Source organism: Beta vulgaris, chromosome 9 (assembly GCF_026745355.1).
Source record: "Beta vulgaris subsp. vulgaris cultivar EL10 chromosome 9, EL10.2, whole genome shotgun sequence".
NCBI lineage: Eukaryota > Viridiplantae > Streptophyta > Magnoliopsida > Caryophyllales > Amaranthaceae > Beta > Beta vulgaris.
The window spans coordinates 38,293,573-38,308,590 of NC_079210.1; the positions used below are offsets into that span (position 1 = coordinate 38,293,573).

Consider the following 15,018-nt stretch of genomic DNA (forward strand, 5'->3'; position numbering starts at 1 on the left):
AAATTGTTAAATTGAATTTTGCCATATACCCTCAATGTTTCAGGTATTCACCATATACCCCTGAGTTTTCAAAACTGTGCACTATCTACCCTTTTTCTAATAGAAGTTAAGTCGCCGTTAGCTTTATTTACGAGTTTGTCATTATTAACCTTTAACCCTAAAATATAAACCTAATATAAACCCTAATTCCTAAAATCTTAATACTAACCCTAAAATCTAAACCATAACCTACCCCACCCCATCCGTTTCATAATACTATCTATAAACCGTTACTTAATTTATACTTCCTCCGTTTCATAATACTCGGTTTACTTTCCATTGTGGGAAGTTTCACATTACTTGCTACACTTCCTTTTTGGACAATAAACTCTCTCTATATCTCTCCTCTCACATGGATCCCTTTCCTTTTTACTCTCTACCCCTCTATTCTCCAAAAATTGCCTAGGAGTTCGTGAATTGAGAAGTGTAGCGAGTAATATGAAACGGAGAAGTACTATTATGGTTTACTTAATGTACTATATATATTTTTTCAATTTTTGTGTGCATATATTTTAATATTATATATACTCTAATATAAAATGTATTATAAAGTGGATAATAAATACATTGAAAAATATAACAAACACTAATAATTCACTTCATTTTCTAATTATAGTGTTTATATTAATACTAGAGTTTCCAAGTAATTACATACTTTCTCTAATTGTTGTAACTTAGCAACGAATATCAGAATTAATGTAACTGTTTGAAAATGTTTTACAACAATTAAATAGAGAAAAATAATATTTCGCTTAATACCGTTTAACCGTTAATTTTATTGTTACGGTAACCACCCACTTAGACCGGTTTTTCGGTATTTCAGTACGGTTTATCGGTTTTGGTTTTTTATGAACACCCCTAGCACCAGCCCCCACCCCTCCCCCTCCCCCTCCCCTCCACCAGCCCCCTCACCCCTCCCATGTGATATCCCTAGCCCCCCACCCCACTCCTACGATTTCCCTTTCTCCCCACCCCTACCTTTCTTCCCCGGTCCACCTCTCTCTCTCTCCTCTCCCACAAAGCAGAAAAACAGAGATAGAACCCCCAAAACCTCTGTTTGCACTCCTCCGCGATTACACATTTACACACCTTCAACTCTCAGAGTTTCGAAGAGAGAGAAAGTGACGATGAACGAAAAAGACAACCGCCATAGCTAGAGAGAGAAAAGCTTAAGGAGAAGCAACAATGTCGGAAAAGGTACAAATATTATCGTCTTCACTGGAACTGCTGCTGTTCTTGCGGTTGCTCTGAACTTCGATTTCTTCACCTTCAAATCATTCAAAAAACGCAGTAAACCTAAAGGTTTTTCGATGTTTCTACTTCGATTTTGTGAGGGTTAATCTTTCGATGAATGAAATTCGGAAGTTGGCAGACCGTATTATTACGGAATCGACGGAGGTTTATGATGCTATTGCATCAGAAAATCGACGGGAAGGGGAGGGGTGGGGGCTAGGGAAATTGACGGGGAGGGGTTGGGGTAGGGGCTGGCAGGAGGAAGGGTTGAGGGCGGGGGTGGGGTTAGGCTGGCAGGGGATTAGGGTTAGAGGTAGGATTATTGTTTAGGATTAGGGTTTAGATTTTAGGGTTAGGGGTTAATTGTGGCAAACTCGTAAATAAAACTAACGGTGAGTTAACGGCGGTTAGAAAAAGGACATTTGGTGCACAGTTTTGAAAACTCAGGGATATATGGTGAATACCTGAAACATTGAAGGTATATAGTGAATTTTTTAATTTGTCGGGGTATTTTGTGAAAAATATCAATTACATTAAAAAACTTAGGAAAAATTGTTTCAAATAAATCAACCTTTTGCGCGGTCTTCCCATTTTAAGTCTACCTTTTGATTATCCCTGATTGAGTTAGATTTGTATGTCTTATTTTCTTCTATTAAATTTTAATCTGTTTGTGACTTGTTTAGTAGACTTACGATACATGTTACAATGTCCTTTCTTTTAAAACATGCAAGGGAGGCGAGGGTGGGGGTGAGACATTATAAAACGTATCATAAGTAACCTACTAAACAAGTCACAAATAAGTTAAAACTCAATTGAAGAAAACAAACCTACATACTTAACTCAATCAAAAATAGTCAAAAGATACACTTAATATAGGAAGATCGCGCAAAGATTTACTTATTCAAAACATTTTTTCCAAAAACTTATCGTACAAGATAAAGTCATACAACTCCAAAAGTGAACTCCCAAAGAGTAAAGACCCCATTGTTACCCCTGCTTAGGGAGTTAAGGGTTTTGCACTTAACTCCGTCAAAAATCTCAGGTAAACCCTAATTTATCTTCTTTACTGTAATAATTCTTATATGTCCGCTCTTAATTTAGTGCATTATTCAGTGATAATTTACTAAATTTGTATGTTAACATTTTATTCTCAATTTCAGAATGAAGAAGAAATTCCGTTCAAAATTAAATTCAGATAGAATTTCCGACTTACCTGAAGCAATTAGATTACATATACTTGCATTTTTGCCTACTAGTGATGCTGTTAGAACTAGTATTTTGTCGAGTAGTTGGCGGGAATCGTGGACCGAACTCCCTGCTTTGAAATTGAGGGATTTTGAGCTTAATAAATTACTGAGAGTGTCTGATTTACATAAAGATGTTACTGATAGACTAAAGTGGGAGTCAATTGTTAGGAAGAGGGAGGAGTTTTATCGATTTCTTGATCGAGCTCTTGAATCGCGCTTGGAGCTCAAAGAGCTTAGTCTTCATGTTCCTGGTTACGTGTTGGCGTTGAAGTCTCGTGTAGATCATTGGGTTGATTCTGCTGTTGTACGTGGTGTCCAAGAGTTAGAATTGAACTTAGGTGTATGGGACTTTGCTAACTATAGTTTGCCTAAGAGTGTATTTGGTGTTAATTCTTCAATTGCAAAATTGAACTTGCTAAGATGTGAACTGCATTCGTCGTCTTTGGTAGATGCCTGGTTACCTTCCCTACGAAAGCTAACTCTTGATCATGTCAATTTGGATGAGGGAGTTTTTGGGAGTCTACCTGCTAATTGCCCTAATATCGAGGTTTTAGACATTATTAGTTGCCACGGGTTTACAAAGTTGGTAATCTCTGGTCTCATGAAACTCATAGAGCTCGATATTTATTCTGGTGGAGAAAGTGAAATAATTGAGATTGAGGCACCCAATCTGTTGGAGTTCACTTATACGAATGAAAATTATATGGAGGAATGTGAATTGAAAGTCCTAGCTTGTAAAAATTTGAGTTATCTGATGTTACATGGTGCTCCATTGAGTGACAATGATTTAAATCATTTTCTTGAAAATCTTCCTGTCCTTGTACGATTGGAATTATTGCACTGCAATCGTGTAAAACATGTTCGTGTATCTAGTGAACACCTTGTCCATTTGGAGTTTATCGATTGCATACGTCTGCTTAAGGCTGAAATTGATAGTCCAAACTTAAAAACCTTTCGTTATCGGGAAGATGAAGTTATATCCTTTAGGCCCAAGGGTTCGGCTCTCAAGTTGACAGAGGCAAGCATTTCACTAACACCTTACATGGCTGCTGACAAGTGGTATGTTGTACTCGTTAAGTTTCTCAAAAAGCTATGTCACTGTGAAGTTTTGACACTAGATATCTCCTCTGAAGAGGTACACAAATGGCTTCTTTCTTTTCTAATTTCTTCTATTTTGTTTTGATGCATGTGTACAATTTTTTTTACATCACATAATGTATTTTTCATGATCAAGAAGGAGCTTATACTGCCAAAAAAGGTGAGGATGAAGTATCAGCCTCCCTTACATGGAGTCAAGAAATTGATTGTGGTGCTTATGTCAGAACAGCATATTCGAGTCAAATTGGTTGAGACTCTTCTGTGGCTTGCACCTTGCCTAGAGTCTTTATCTATATACAATGAATACATTTCAGATTGCAAGATTTTCAAGGTATTTTTCTTTTGTACATGTTCTGTTCAGTCTTGTTTTGGTTTTAAGCCACTTTTTCTTTGTAATACTTTTTATATTGTGTCTCAACTGGGAAATTCTGTCTAGAAGCTCGCTTGTTTAAAGAAATATATGTTGCAGTGTGGACATTGCTAAATAAGAAAGGGAATAGACCACAACCATCATGCAAAATAATAAGTACTTCCAAGAGTCGAAAGAGTATACACTACACTAGGTAGAACATCAGAGACTGTCTTATATTAGTTGCTGATGCTGCATAAGCATTCCAAACACAAGACACTAGTCACAGTGAACACGTATATTTTCTTGATACTTGATATAATTCAAGATGACATCATACTTTTAGTAGTTTAGTTTTAAGTGCACGAATCTGGTAAAGAGGCACATACTTTTTTTTTTTGATCCATATGAGCCACCGAAGGCAGTACAAAGTACAAAGAAGGGTAGGGGGGATTCGAACTTGTCAACGCTCGTTCACAAAACCTCAATCTTAACCACTAGGCCAAGACATCATTGGTAAAAGAGGCACATACTTTAGTAGTTTAGTTTTAGTAGTATTTAATGACTTTAGCTAGATACCCCCGATCTTCTTTTTGCATTTGTTTTGTGCGAATCGGGTGAGAAGTGTGAGAAATTTGTTGCCAAACTAAGGAGCTATATATATGTTTGATTAATGATGCTTGTCCATGCGCATGTGAAACATGCTAAAATAATGTCACATACGCTCATATAAAACTTACTAGAATCGTGTTGCTCAAGGAAGTGTAATTCTTTAGGTTTGTGTTTTTGTTCCTGATATTTTGTACCTTTTCCAATCTTATTATTCTAGAACATGTTTTGTTCATAAGAAAATACAGTCACAGGTCGAAAGAGATGAAAATCTTTGTATGTTTCTTTTTTAGTTCACATACGAGAGGCCAGGGAAAGGGAACATGAAATGTGGGTGCTGGAATTCTCTCGCCATCAACTGTTGGCGGCACGCCCTTACTGAAGTGTCCATTGAGAAGAAAAAAAGAGATGAAGATGATACAGAACTAGCAAACTTCTTCTCTAAGGCAAGAATTGATGGGAAAATGGTGCGTTTTGTCAAGAATCCTTGGCCCGAAACGAGCTAAGATGAGGATCACATGTAATTCCCCATATCTTTTTCAATTTTATAAATATATTTTAATGAACTAAAATGTATTTTTTTTGAGTATTTTATATTTTGTTTAGAGAAAATTATTTAGGTTGGTTATTTTCAAAGTCAAAGTTAGTGGTGTAAATTGGTTGGACTGGATTGGATTTTGCTAAATTAAAATCTAGTCCAAAGTTTTTTTGGACTCAAGAAATTTAGTTTGAATCTAATTCGAACTTTTTAAAGTCTAGACCATTCCGAAATGTTTTTTTTTTGAGTCCGAATTTAGCCCGGTTTAGTGAGAATTTTATATTAGTCATTTTCTCAATTTAGGTTACACTATTTTCGCATGACTGAAGTATGTTTCAAAGTCATTATGTCCATTCCATAAAAGTAATATACTTCCATCTTTAAATTCCATAGTAAAATGGAAATTGCAAAACATAATACCAGATCTAAGTTGAGAACAAGCAGAGAAAAGGAATTTTGTACTTTCTCCATTTCATAATACTCGCTACACTTTTTATTGTGGCAAGTTTCACATTACTTGCCACACTTTCTTTTTGAGCAATAAACTCTCTCTATCTCTCTTCTCTTACATGGGTCCTTTATCTTTTTACTCTCTATCTCTCTCTTCTCCAAAAATTACCCAAGAGTCCGTGAATTGAGAAGTGTAGTGAGTAATATGAAACGGAGGAAGTATAATAAGTACGAGTTATGAATTAATAAGAATGTAGATACATAATCATGTCTCCTCATTTTAAGGACCCAGTGATGAAATATACCGCGCTCTTATTTGGTTTGACACAAGGGAAGAGAGTAGTTTGAAGGGCTAGCCCAAAACTGTTTGAAAGCACATTTGAAATCCAAAACCCTAATTTATAAGCCAATTAATTATTGCCAATAATTAATTATATTTTGAGCCTAAAAGTAACATTTTAAACCCATTTGAAAAAGCCCAATCAATTATTCAATAATAATTAATTATTTTATTAAAATAAATAAATATTTTCAAACATATTTTCATAATCGAAATCGGATTTTCGAATTTGAAGGATAAAAGAAAATCGTTTAAAACGCGTTTTACTCTAAGTTTGTTAAAGAGTGTCAGACGCAAGGCAATGCGCCTGGCGCACCACGTGTGCCATGCGCACAGGTGAAGTCGCATCAAGCGCACCAATCTGCGTTCAACACGTGGCTCTATGCGCCACACAGAGACGTGCGCCTTAAAAACAACAGATTTGGCAGCTTGTCGACTCTTAGCTAAACGATTCAATTCTTTTCTCTCCTCTTTTTCTTCTTTTGGATTCTCGTTTTCCTGCTTCACTACCTTTTGAAGTATTTCACGTGTTTCTCATTGAAAATTTTGACACGATCCATAAGATGACTACACAAAAAAGTAATATCAGACAGTACAAGAGATGTACGTAATATTGCTCGATAAAGACGTTGCTCCATTGCCTACAATATAAAAACCCCAGTAATATACTTAATCAACCAGGTAATCAAGGTCATCTTCACGCTTGACCCTTTTCAACGACACATTCCTTCGTTTACCAAACGCTTCTGCCAATGAAAGCTCTTTAACCTTCAAAATTGTCACTCAAAGGCCTCTTCAAAAGAGATGTTGGCTTATGCGTTGGCTTTTTCTCAGATGGCTTCTTATCCAACACACGTTTCTCACGTTAGTCAACAAAAAATTTTTTCAGCTGGAAATCTAGAAGATTGTTCTTGCTCCCCCTCTTCACCTTCCTCTTCTTCATCATCATCACTTTCTTCCCCATCACTTTCTTGCCCATCACCTTCCTTCTCTTCATCTTGCTCCTCTTTGTTTTCATCCTCATCAGTTGCTTCCTCATTACCTCCCTCCTCAGCAGAATTATCAGATTATGTTATCATTTTGGTATAAACATGAGCAACAATGTCAGCCAATGTACAAGCAAACTATTTTAAATACTTCACTAGCTCATACTAATACTTAAAATTCCTAATTGCACAGCATAACCAGAGAACCAAAATGATTTCAGCTCAATACGACAACTCCAAACACGCGAAAACTACAACTCTAACACAAATATAACTCTTATCACTAATCCAATCAACAATTCGTAAATCAACTAACCAAATCCAAGCGAAAGAACACACTCTAGAAACCCTAAAATCTATCACCAACAACACTTTAGCAACCAAAACAACAATTAAACTAAACTAAACCGAAATAAAATTAAATCAAAGCACCATCGAAAAAATTACCTAAGAATGAGCAGAATCACCATTAGTAACATGACCATTAACATTATCATGAGAATTACTCTCATTAACATCATCTTTAACCTGCGACAACAAATTCTTGGCTCTTCTTCTTCTGTTTCCGGTGTTGGCGACGACGTTCATTGTCCTTCGATTTTTAAGGTTTATCTTCAAATCGCCATTTGCAACGCTGCCATTTTGAAAAAATGTAGAAGCAGCGACACCATTGTTGATCACCTCCACTATCAGCTCTGTTGTGGAGAGTTCAGTTGCGAATTTTCTCTCTTATTTTTGTCGCTTCAATTTTGCACTCTGATGAGGGATCGATAGAGGACGGAGGGGAGTGAGGGGAATAGATGGAGTGTTTTATCATATTGGGCGAGAGAATTGGGCCGTTCCTTTTGGGTCGTTCTAAGGGAGCAAGCAGGCAGAAATAATGAACAAAAAATCTGACCCGGTATTGCGAACCGACTCATATTTTAGAAAATCGGAGCAGTTTCTAAAATCTGATCCGGTTTACTAAAGGATCGGATCAGATCTTCTGCCCAACTTTTCCCTCCCATTATCTTCAATGATTTTCAGATGTGGTTTTGTAAAAACCGAATTTGTTACTAAGTGAAGGATAAGGTTTTTTCCAATAATGTACTGATTAAGTTCTTTTGTCAAGATGTGTTGAAGTGCTAGAATCTTCAATTTTTGCATCTATTTCACCTTATAATGTTAGTCAAGTAGTTGTGGAGGCTTATGTCGTTTAGAAGACTAATTCGATCACTGTTTAACCCTAGATGACTACATGTTGGGGTGGATATTTTCTTTTCAGACACCTGCTATTCACTCCCTATACTATTTTATTTTTCATCTTACTTGGAAGATTGGTTACTTGAGATGTGGAAGACTCAATTTTAAACTGATATATTTGGAATCGTATAAAATTGAATGGTGGTGAACTATGATATATTGATATGATAATAATTTCGATCAAGTAGTACGCACTATGTGGTGCTAGGTGAAAGCTCATCGACTAGCTAGTTTTGTGTTTGCTAGATTTATGAGAGCTTGTAACTACTGGATTGTGTACACCAATAAGGACATTGGCATGATTTATTGTAGGACATATGTTTATTATAGATTTATACATTGAGTGTATCGGGACCTTCTAATTCTATACTTTATTTGGCACAATTTCTTTAAATCCTTGATCTTTGATGATTGGGGTATGTGTCTTAGGTTGTGATACACAACTTAATGTTCTTTCAAGACTCTCGTGTCTTTAAATTGTAGACATGCATGTTTATACTTTATATAATTCTATTATTTCTATAGAACAATAGAGCTTCTCTTGTCTTAACCTTTTGGCAATTGTGGAGTTTTTTTTCGTGACATTATGCTTGAACTTCATTGGATTCCGATGGTGATTTTTGAATTTTGCAATGAGACGATGAGTTGTGAGGTTAATTTGGTTCGTTTGATTTTCTTTGGGCAATGTTTGACCTTTGTGCTCTCTGTTTAATATCCCGGTTGTGGAGCAAGTTGAGGTTAAATATGTCCTAGAGAAAGCAGATGACTTGGATGATGCCTGGTTTATGGATTTTAAGAAGGTTTTTGAGAAGTTATCAGTTACTGAACCTAATGGTGATGAGGTATACACTTCTTAAAGTTTATAAGTATTAGGTTTGAACTTGTATCTGCGAGCCTTATCTAGCTATTACTGGTTGACTCAGGGTGATGACAAAAAAGATGAAACAGATCAAGATTTAGTAGGAAAGAAGAAAGCTGACTCAGATTCAGATGAGGAAGAACAAGATAACCAACAAAAGGAGAAAGGAATCTCAAATAAAAATAAGAAGGTGCTGCAGTTAATCAACAATTTCTCATTTTTTTTTTTGCTAATGTTAAGTGTACTTTCTAGAAAATGTTGTCTTCCTCTGACTCAGTTATTATCACATCTATTCAGATGCAAAGAAGAATTGATAGGATGGGACTAGCAGGGTTGAGTGGAAAACAAGGGGGGGGGGTTGTTTGTTTGCAAGGGGGTCTGTAGGGGTTGTTTGTTTGTTTGTTTTGTGTGTGTGTGTAGGATGGTTTGTGTACAAAGGGGGTTGTGTAAGGGCTGGGAAGTGAACTTCCCCTTACTGCTTTCGCTTACTTAGGAGTTATTGTAAATACAAGATACATCTCCATAAAACACTTCTGTATTTTTCAGTCTGGTCAGCAATCCATATCTAAACTGACTCTTTAGGGGGCGTTTGGTTCGTACAGGGGGTAAGGGAAAGGAATCCAAAAAGGGTTACAAGGAGAAAGGAAAGGAATGACCCTAGTTTTGCGTGTCTGTTTGGTTCCAACCCTGAAAGTAAGGGAATGGTATACTCCCTGATTCCCTTTGTGACTGTTTGGTTTTTTAAGAAAGGAAATCAACCAGTTTATTAGATTATAGTTGTTTTGACCTATGATTGTACTCATTCAACCTGTTTTACAATATAAAGTTCAAAATACTATTTGAACAGTACTATTTTGAAATTTGCTTATGATCAAATTTGTTTACATTGCCGCTTCATTTCACAAAAACTTCAAAACGCCATTTTTTAGCAATGTTAATACCAACTAAAACCACGACAAAATACTTGTCTAAAACACAAAACATGTCTACAAATAAACATAACAAAGTTTTAATGTACTTCTAATACAATTACTAGTTCAAAATAACATTTCCTAGCCATGCTAAAAACACCACAAAATACTTGTCCAAAACACATAACAGTGGTCTACAAACAACCATAACAAAGTTTTCAAAAACTACAATGCAATTACTAGTAGTCTTCCATAGACTCATGCATTGCCATCATTTCCACAAAGAAGACTTTTGACAAATATGCCTTTCAAAGCATCTGGACACTTGAAAAAAATCAACAACTTCCGTGGTTGTGTAGTTAAGATTTGAGCTACTTTCGAAGCTTGTTGGGGACTTACACCTTCCTAAGAGAGTAGTTCATCTAGCAGTTTTTCACTCTTTTTAGCTACTTGTTGCTCACCTTCATTCGCACGGGACATCACATTAGCCATGGTGGAAAGATGAACATTTATGTCATTCATAAAACCTTGCAAGCTAGCTAATTCAGAATTAGCACCACTTTCACTTTCTTTCCTACTTTGCTTAGAAGTGTTTTCTCTTTTCACTTTTTTGATGGAGAGGGGCAGATTCAACTATTTGAGTTCCATTACCACTAGCAATAGTATCATCATCATCATCATCACTTGAATCAACCATAACTTGTACAAAAGTAGATTTCTCCATATTACCAATAACATCAACAAAACCCTTAGTCGGTTTCCCAGTGGCATAATCCTTGCCATAAATCTCCACCATTGCATTCAAATGAGTGAAAGCATGTCCATACAAGTTTTTGCAGTTTGGACGATGAATCTAATAATTTAACAAATTAAGTTGAAATAAATTATTTATATGAAAAAAAATCTATATAAGTTATCAACTCCATCTCAGGTGAGCACACTCCCAATACATTCATTGCAAGATCACCTTTCTTTGTACTATATCAAGACCGATCCTTAGAAGGTACAATTATACTAATCATTGTACCATCAAGTGCACCTAAACAACTCTACAGTAAAGGAAATACTATTTTAGATCAAGTGTTATATGTCTACTGTGCTTAAGTAACAAGAGTTTGTTTATTGTACCTTGAAATACTTCCACCTATCATCATTGCAATCCTTTGGTATTGGTACAAGTTTCTTAAGCAACACATCATGCAACTTCAAGTTTTGCCCTTAAACAAGCATGAAATTGTCTACTAACAGTTTCACCACTTCTATAAAAATGTGCACCTATCATTCTATTCTTTTTATAGTGAGCTATTGTATATAAGAATCCGGCAACAATCTCTTCTAAACACATATTTTTTGTACCACTTAAACCCCATACATATCTAACCATTGCAATAAGTGCACCAAATGTTCGCCTATTAATTTAAAGAAAGTTTATACACAAAGTGTCACTTTCCTTAATCATTCTATTCAAGTTATACATTCTCCTCTTTGATCTTCTAGTTCGTTTATCTAATGTTAGATGTTAAGAATCATGTATGCTTTTCCTAATTGTGTACCACATTAAATGTAGCAATACAACACAATTAATTAAAATAATGACGAATCGAATAAAGTTCGAATCTCTCCTCCTTTTCAAAGAAAGACCAATACGAGTCATTTGTTGTAGAAAAGAACACAAACACCATATCATTTGCCTATTTCATTTTATATAATTCACAAGTTTATACAATTCTCTTCCTTAATTTCATCTTCTGTAAAATGCAATTCACTACACATGAAACTAAAAATCTAATGCAATATACTACAACAAATTGAAGTTAAAGATAGATAATATACTACACCAAACTTTGCCTACTGTTCTAATCATGTTGTTGAGTAAGCAACAAGATGATATATGCTTTCAAATCTGGCATGTGTCAACACATCCACCTCAATTGTTCAAGCTAACAAATTTGAATCTGATATTACTAACAAATCTGGCATGTGGCAACAAGATGATAGTGCTCTCGTTTAGAAAATGATATTACTAACACATGAAAATTATTCTTAAAGCATACATATTGGAGAGGAGAAAAATCAAAATGATAGTACTAACTACTAACACATGAAAATCATTCGTAAAGCATACAAATTGGAGAGGAGAAGAAATCAAAATGATATTACTAACACATGAAATAGCTGAGAAAAATAACATCAAAATGGGTATAGAACAAAAACCAATGGATGAATCTCTATTCTATATGGGAAGAGGGGTAGGACACCAAAATATTAGAAATCCCATTTTACCCTCATTACATCTCTATTCTAACTACTTACTTTAATTAAAAAAGAAAAAATTTAAACATAAAAAAAGAAACTACCTAACTAATTTAAAAAATAAAAAAAGACATACAAAAAAAAAACCATCAACAATTTAAATATCCATAATTTATTCGATATAATTAACAATTAATTTAATTTTCTACATCCCTTAAAAAAAATTAATTTTCAACGTATCTTCACACGCATCGCGTGCATATAAAAACTAGTATGTATTGGCTCTGTTTGGCATTACTAGCTGAAAATAAACTGAAACTGATAAGTTAACTGAAACTGATAAGATAAAGCTGAAACTGATAAGGTGCTGAAACTGATAAGGTAACTGATTAGTTTAACTGTTTGGCAAAATTAGTTGATTAAGTTGATAAATTATTTTAGCAAAATTAGTTGTTGTCAAAATTTTGGAAAGATTTTCCAAAATTTCAGTCACCTGATTGTGAAAAGGTAAATTTTTTAACTTATCATTTAAGTCATTTTAGCCACCTAAAATTTTATTTTAGGTGCTCCCCAAACACTACTAATCATTTTAGCATCTAAAATATGTTAGCACCTTATCATTTAAGGTAGCTAAAATGCTTCCCCAAACAGAACCAATGGGTAGAAAAAAAAGATTCGGTTAGAAAACCATGCTAAATTTCTTTGATGCTCTATGTATTACTATCTATAAATGAGTGGATTCAACAAAACAAAATCCTTTCTGCCTACTTTTTTAATTTCTTATTTGTAATTTGTCACCTGTTTTTTATATGTTCCTTTCTTTTCTTCCTACTATAACCAAAAATAAGGTATATAGTGCAAAACTTAACCCACGCCTATAATTAGTGAGTATTCCTTCCGCTTTTATTTATTTGCTACATTTTGGTTTACACAAGAATTTAAGAGATGTCATTTTCATTCTTTTGTAGTGTATTTTTTGACTCCTTTAGCATTAAATAGGGTGGGAAAAGGGGAAAAAGTAGTACTTTTTGGTAGAAAAAGAGGGGAAACAAATATAATTAGGGATGGGCAAGGGTAGGGTCTGGGTAGGGTCCAGCCGGACCCTAGACCCGGACCCTAAATTTTTTTGCAGACCCAGACCCGGACCCGGACCCTAAGGGTCTGAAAAAATTGGACCCTAACCCAGACCCTTTGGGTCTGAAGGGTCTAGAGGGTCTAGAGGGTCCAGGCTTAAATTCTTTAATTTGCCAAATTTTCAGCATTATTAATATCAATAATCATCTGAAATTCGCATGACACAAATACAAAAAATCGCATGAAACAAACACAAACATATAAATTGAAAAAAAGAAACAAACACAAACTTATAAACTGAAAAAAAAATGAAACAAACACAATTCACAAACATATAAACTGAAAAAAAAACAAACAAAAACATACAAACTGAAAAAAACGAAACAAACACAACTTACATAAGAGTTCAGAATGGGTGTTTTGGTGTTTTGGTTTAGCTATTAGTCTTTTAGAAAATCAATTCGTTTTTTTGAAAAGAGTAAAAATGTATATATTAAATAAGTTTAGGGTCTAAGGGTTGGGTCTGGGTCCAAAATTTTAAGACCCGGACCCTAAAAAATTTACTTGGACCCAGACCCGGACCCGGACTCTTAGGGTTTGAAAAAGTTGGACCCAGACCTTTAAATTAGGGTTGGGTCCAACAGGGTCCAGGTAGGGTCCTGGACCCATGCCCATCCCTAAATATAATACTATTACTTTTTGGTGGGCTAATAATAAGGAAATGTAGCAAATAAAAAAAAAGTAATCCTTTTTGAAAAATGTAGCAAATAAATAAAAACAGAGGGAGTAATTGTTATAAAAAGATTTGACATCCTATATTATTCATCTTAGAATGCAAAACTCAAGAACAAAAAAACAAGAATACAATTGCAAAACATAAGAATAAGAACCAAGATTACAAAAGGTATTAAAATTACAATGAGCGTTGTTGAAATATCTTTAAAGAAGGAAAAAATTAGAAACTATAGTAGAGAGGTATTAGAAAAATATGGCGCATACGTTATCATTTTTCTATTCAGTTGTTAATTTTTTTCCGTCAGTTTTCAAATGAAACATAATTACTTACACTCATCGGCTAAGAAAGTGTAAGTGAATTATAGAAGAAGAAGATCGCTTATTTCAAAACCAGAGGTCAATGGTCGGAAAATTGAAATAAGAACTGTCAAGTTCTTCTTGAATGCTTCTACTTATGTAGATGGAGTCCAGTACGCTACTACTTCCTCCGTTTCTAAATAAGTGCAACACTTCTTGTTTTCACGTTTGCCAATGCATTATTTTAACCATTAATATCTTCAATTATCAATAAGTAAAAATTATAAAAAGTTGATATTAAAAAAATTCAGATTCAGACGAATCTAACAAGATCCCACATGACTATGTTTTTCCTAAAATGTAAATCACCAAAGCTAATTAAAGTTTAAACTGTGAATAGTAAACACTATGCAAATGTTGCACTTATTTAGAAACGGAGGAAGTATATATTAGGAATGGTAAAATGTTTTAATTATTTATTTTGATTTAAAAGGAACTGAAGATCTTAACAAGTGAAGTGCAGCAAAATTACAGAGAGGAAATCTCGCAGATGATAGTGGTAATCGAAGCACACAGATGATAGAACTTGCCGGAGAAGAAATCAAAATTTTGAGTAAATCTATTCATCGGAGAAAAGTTGAAAACAAGTGGTACTTAAATTGCTCGTCGGCTTCTGGGGTCGTCGAGGTCGGCGCGGTGGTCACAAGTCGGCTCAGTGGTCAATATCGGCGGTTGTCGGGCAGCAGCTGTCGGTTCAC

The 15,018-nt window shown here is 34.8% G+C and overlaps 1 protein-coding gene across 3 annotated transcripts; it reads left to right on the plus strand.

The window, feature by feature from the left end:
• The first annotated feature begins 2,163 nt into the window (after window positions 1-2,163).
• On the plus strand, window positions 2,164-5,297 carry LOC104903701 (F-box/FBD/LRR-repeat protein At2g04230). Of its 3 annotated transcripts, none has more exons than XM_010691802.4 (4): window positions 2,164-2,314; window positions 2,433-3,654; window positions 3,754-3,948; window positions 4,869-5,297. In XM_010691802.4, the coding sequence occupies exons 2-4, from the start codon at window positions 2,434-2,436 to the stop codon at window positions 5,079-5,081; spliced, it is 1,629 nt and encodes a 542-aa protein (XP_010690104.2). In that variant the 5' UTR covers window positions 2,164-2,314; window position 2,433; the 3' UTR covers window positions 5,082-5,297. The 3 variants fall into 3 exon arrangements, with proteins under 3 accessions (XP_010690104.2, XP_010690105.2, XP_010690106.2); XM_010691803.4 differs by having other exon boundaries at window positions 3,757-3,948; XM_010691804.4 differs by having other exon boundaries at window positions 3,847-3,948.
• The last annotated feature ends 9,721 nt before the right edge of the window (window positions 5,298-15,018 follow it).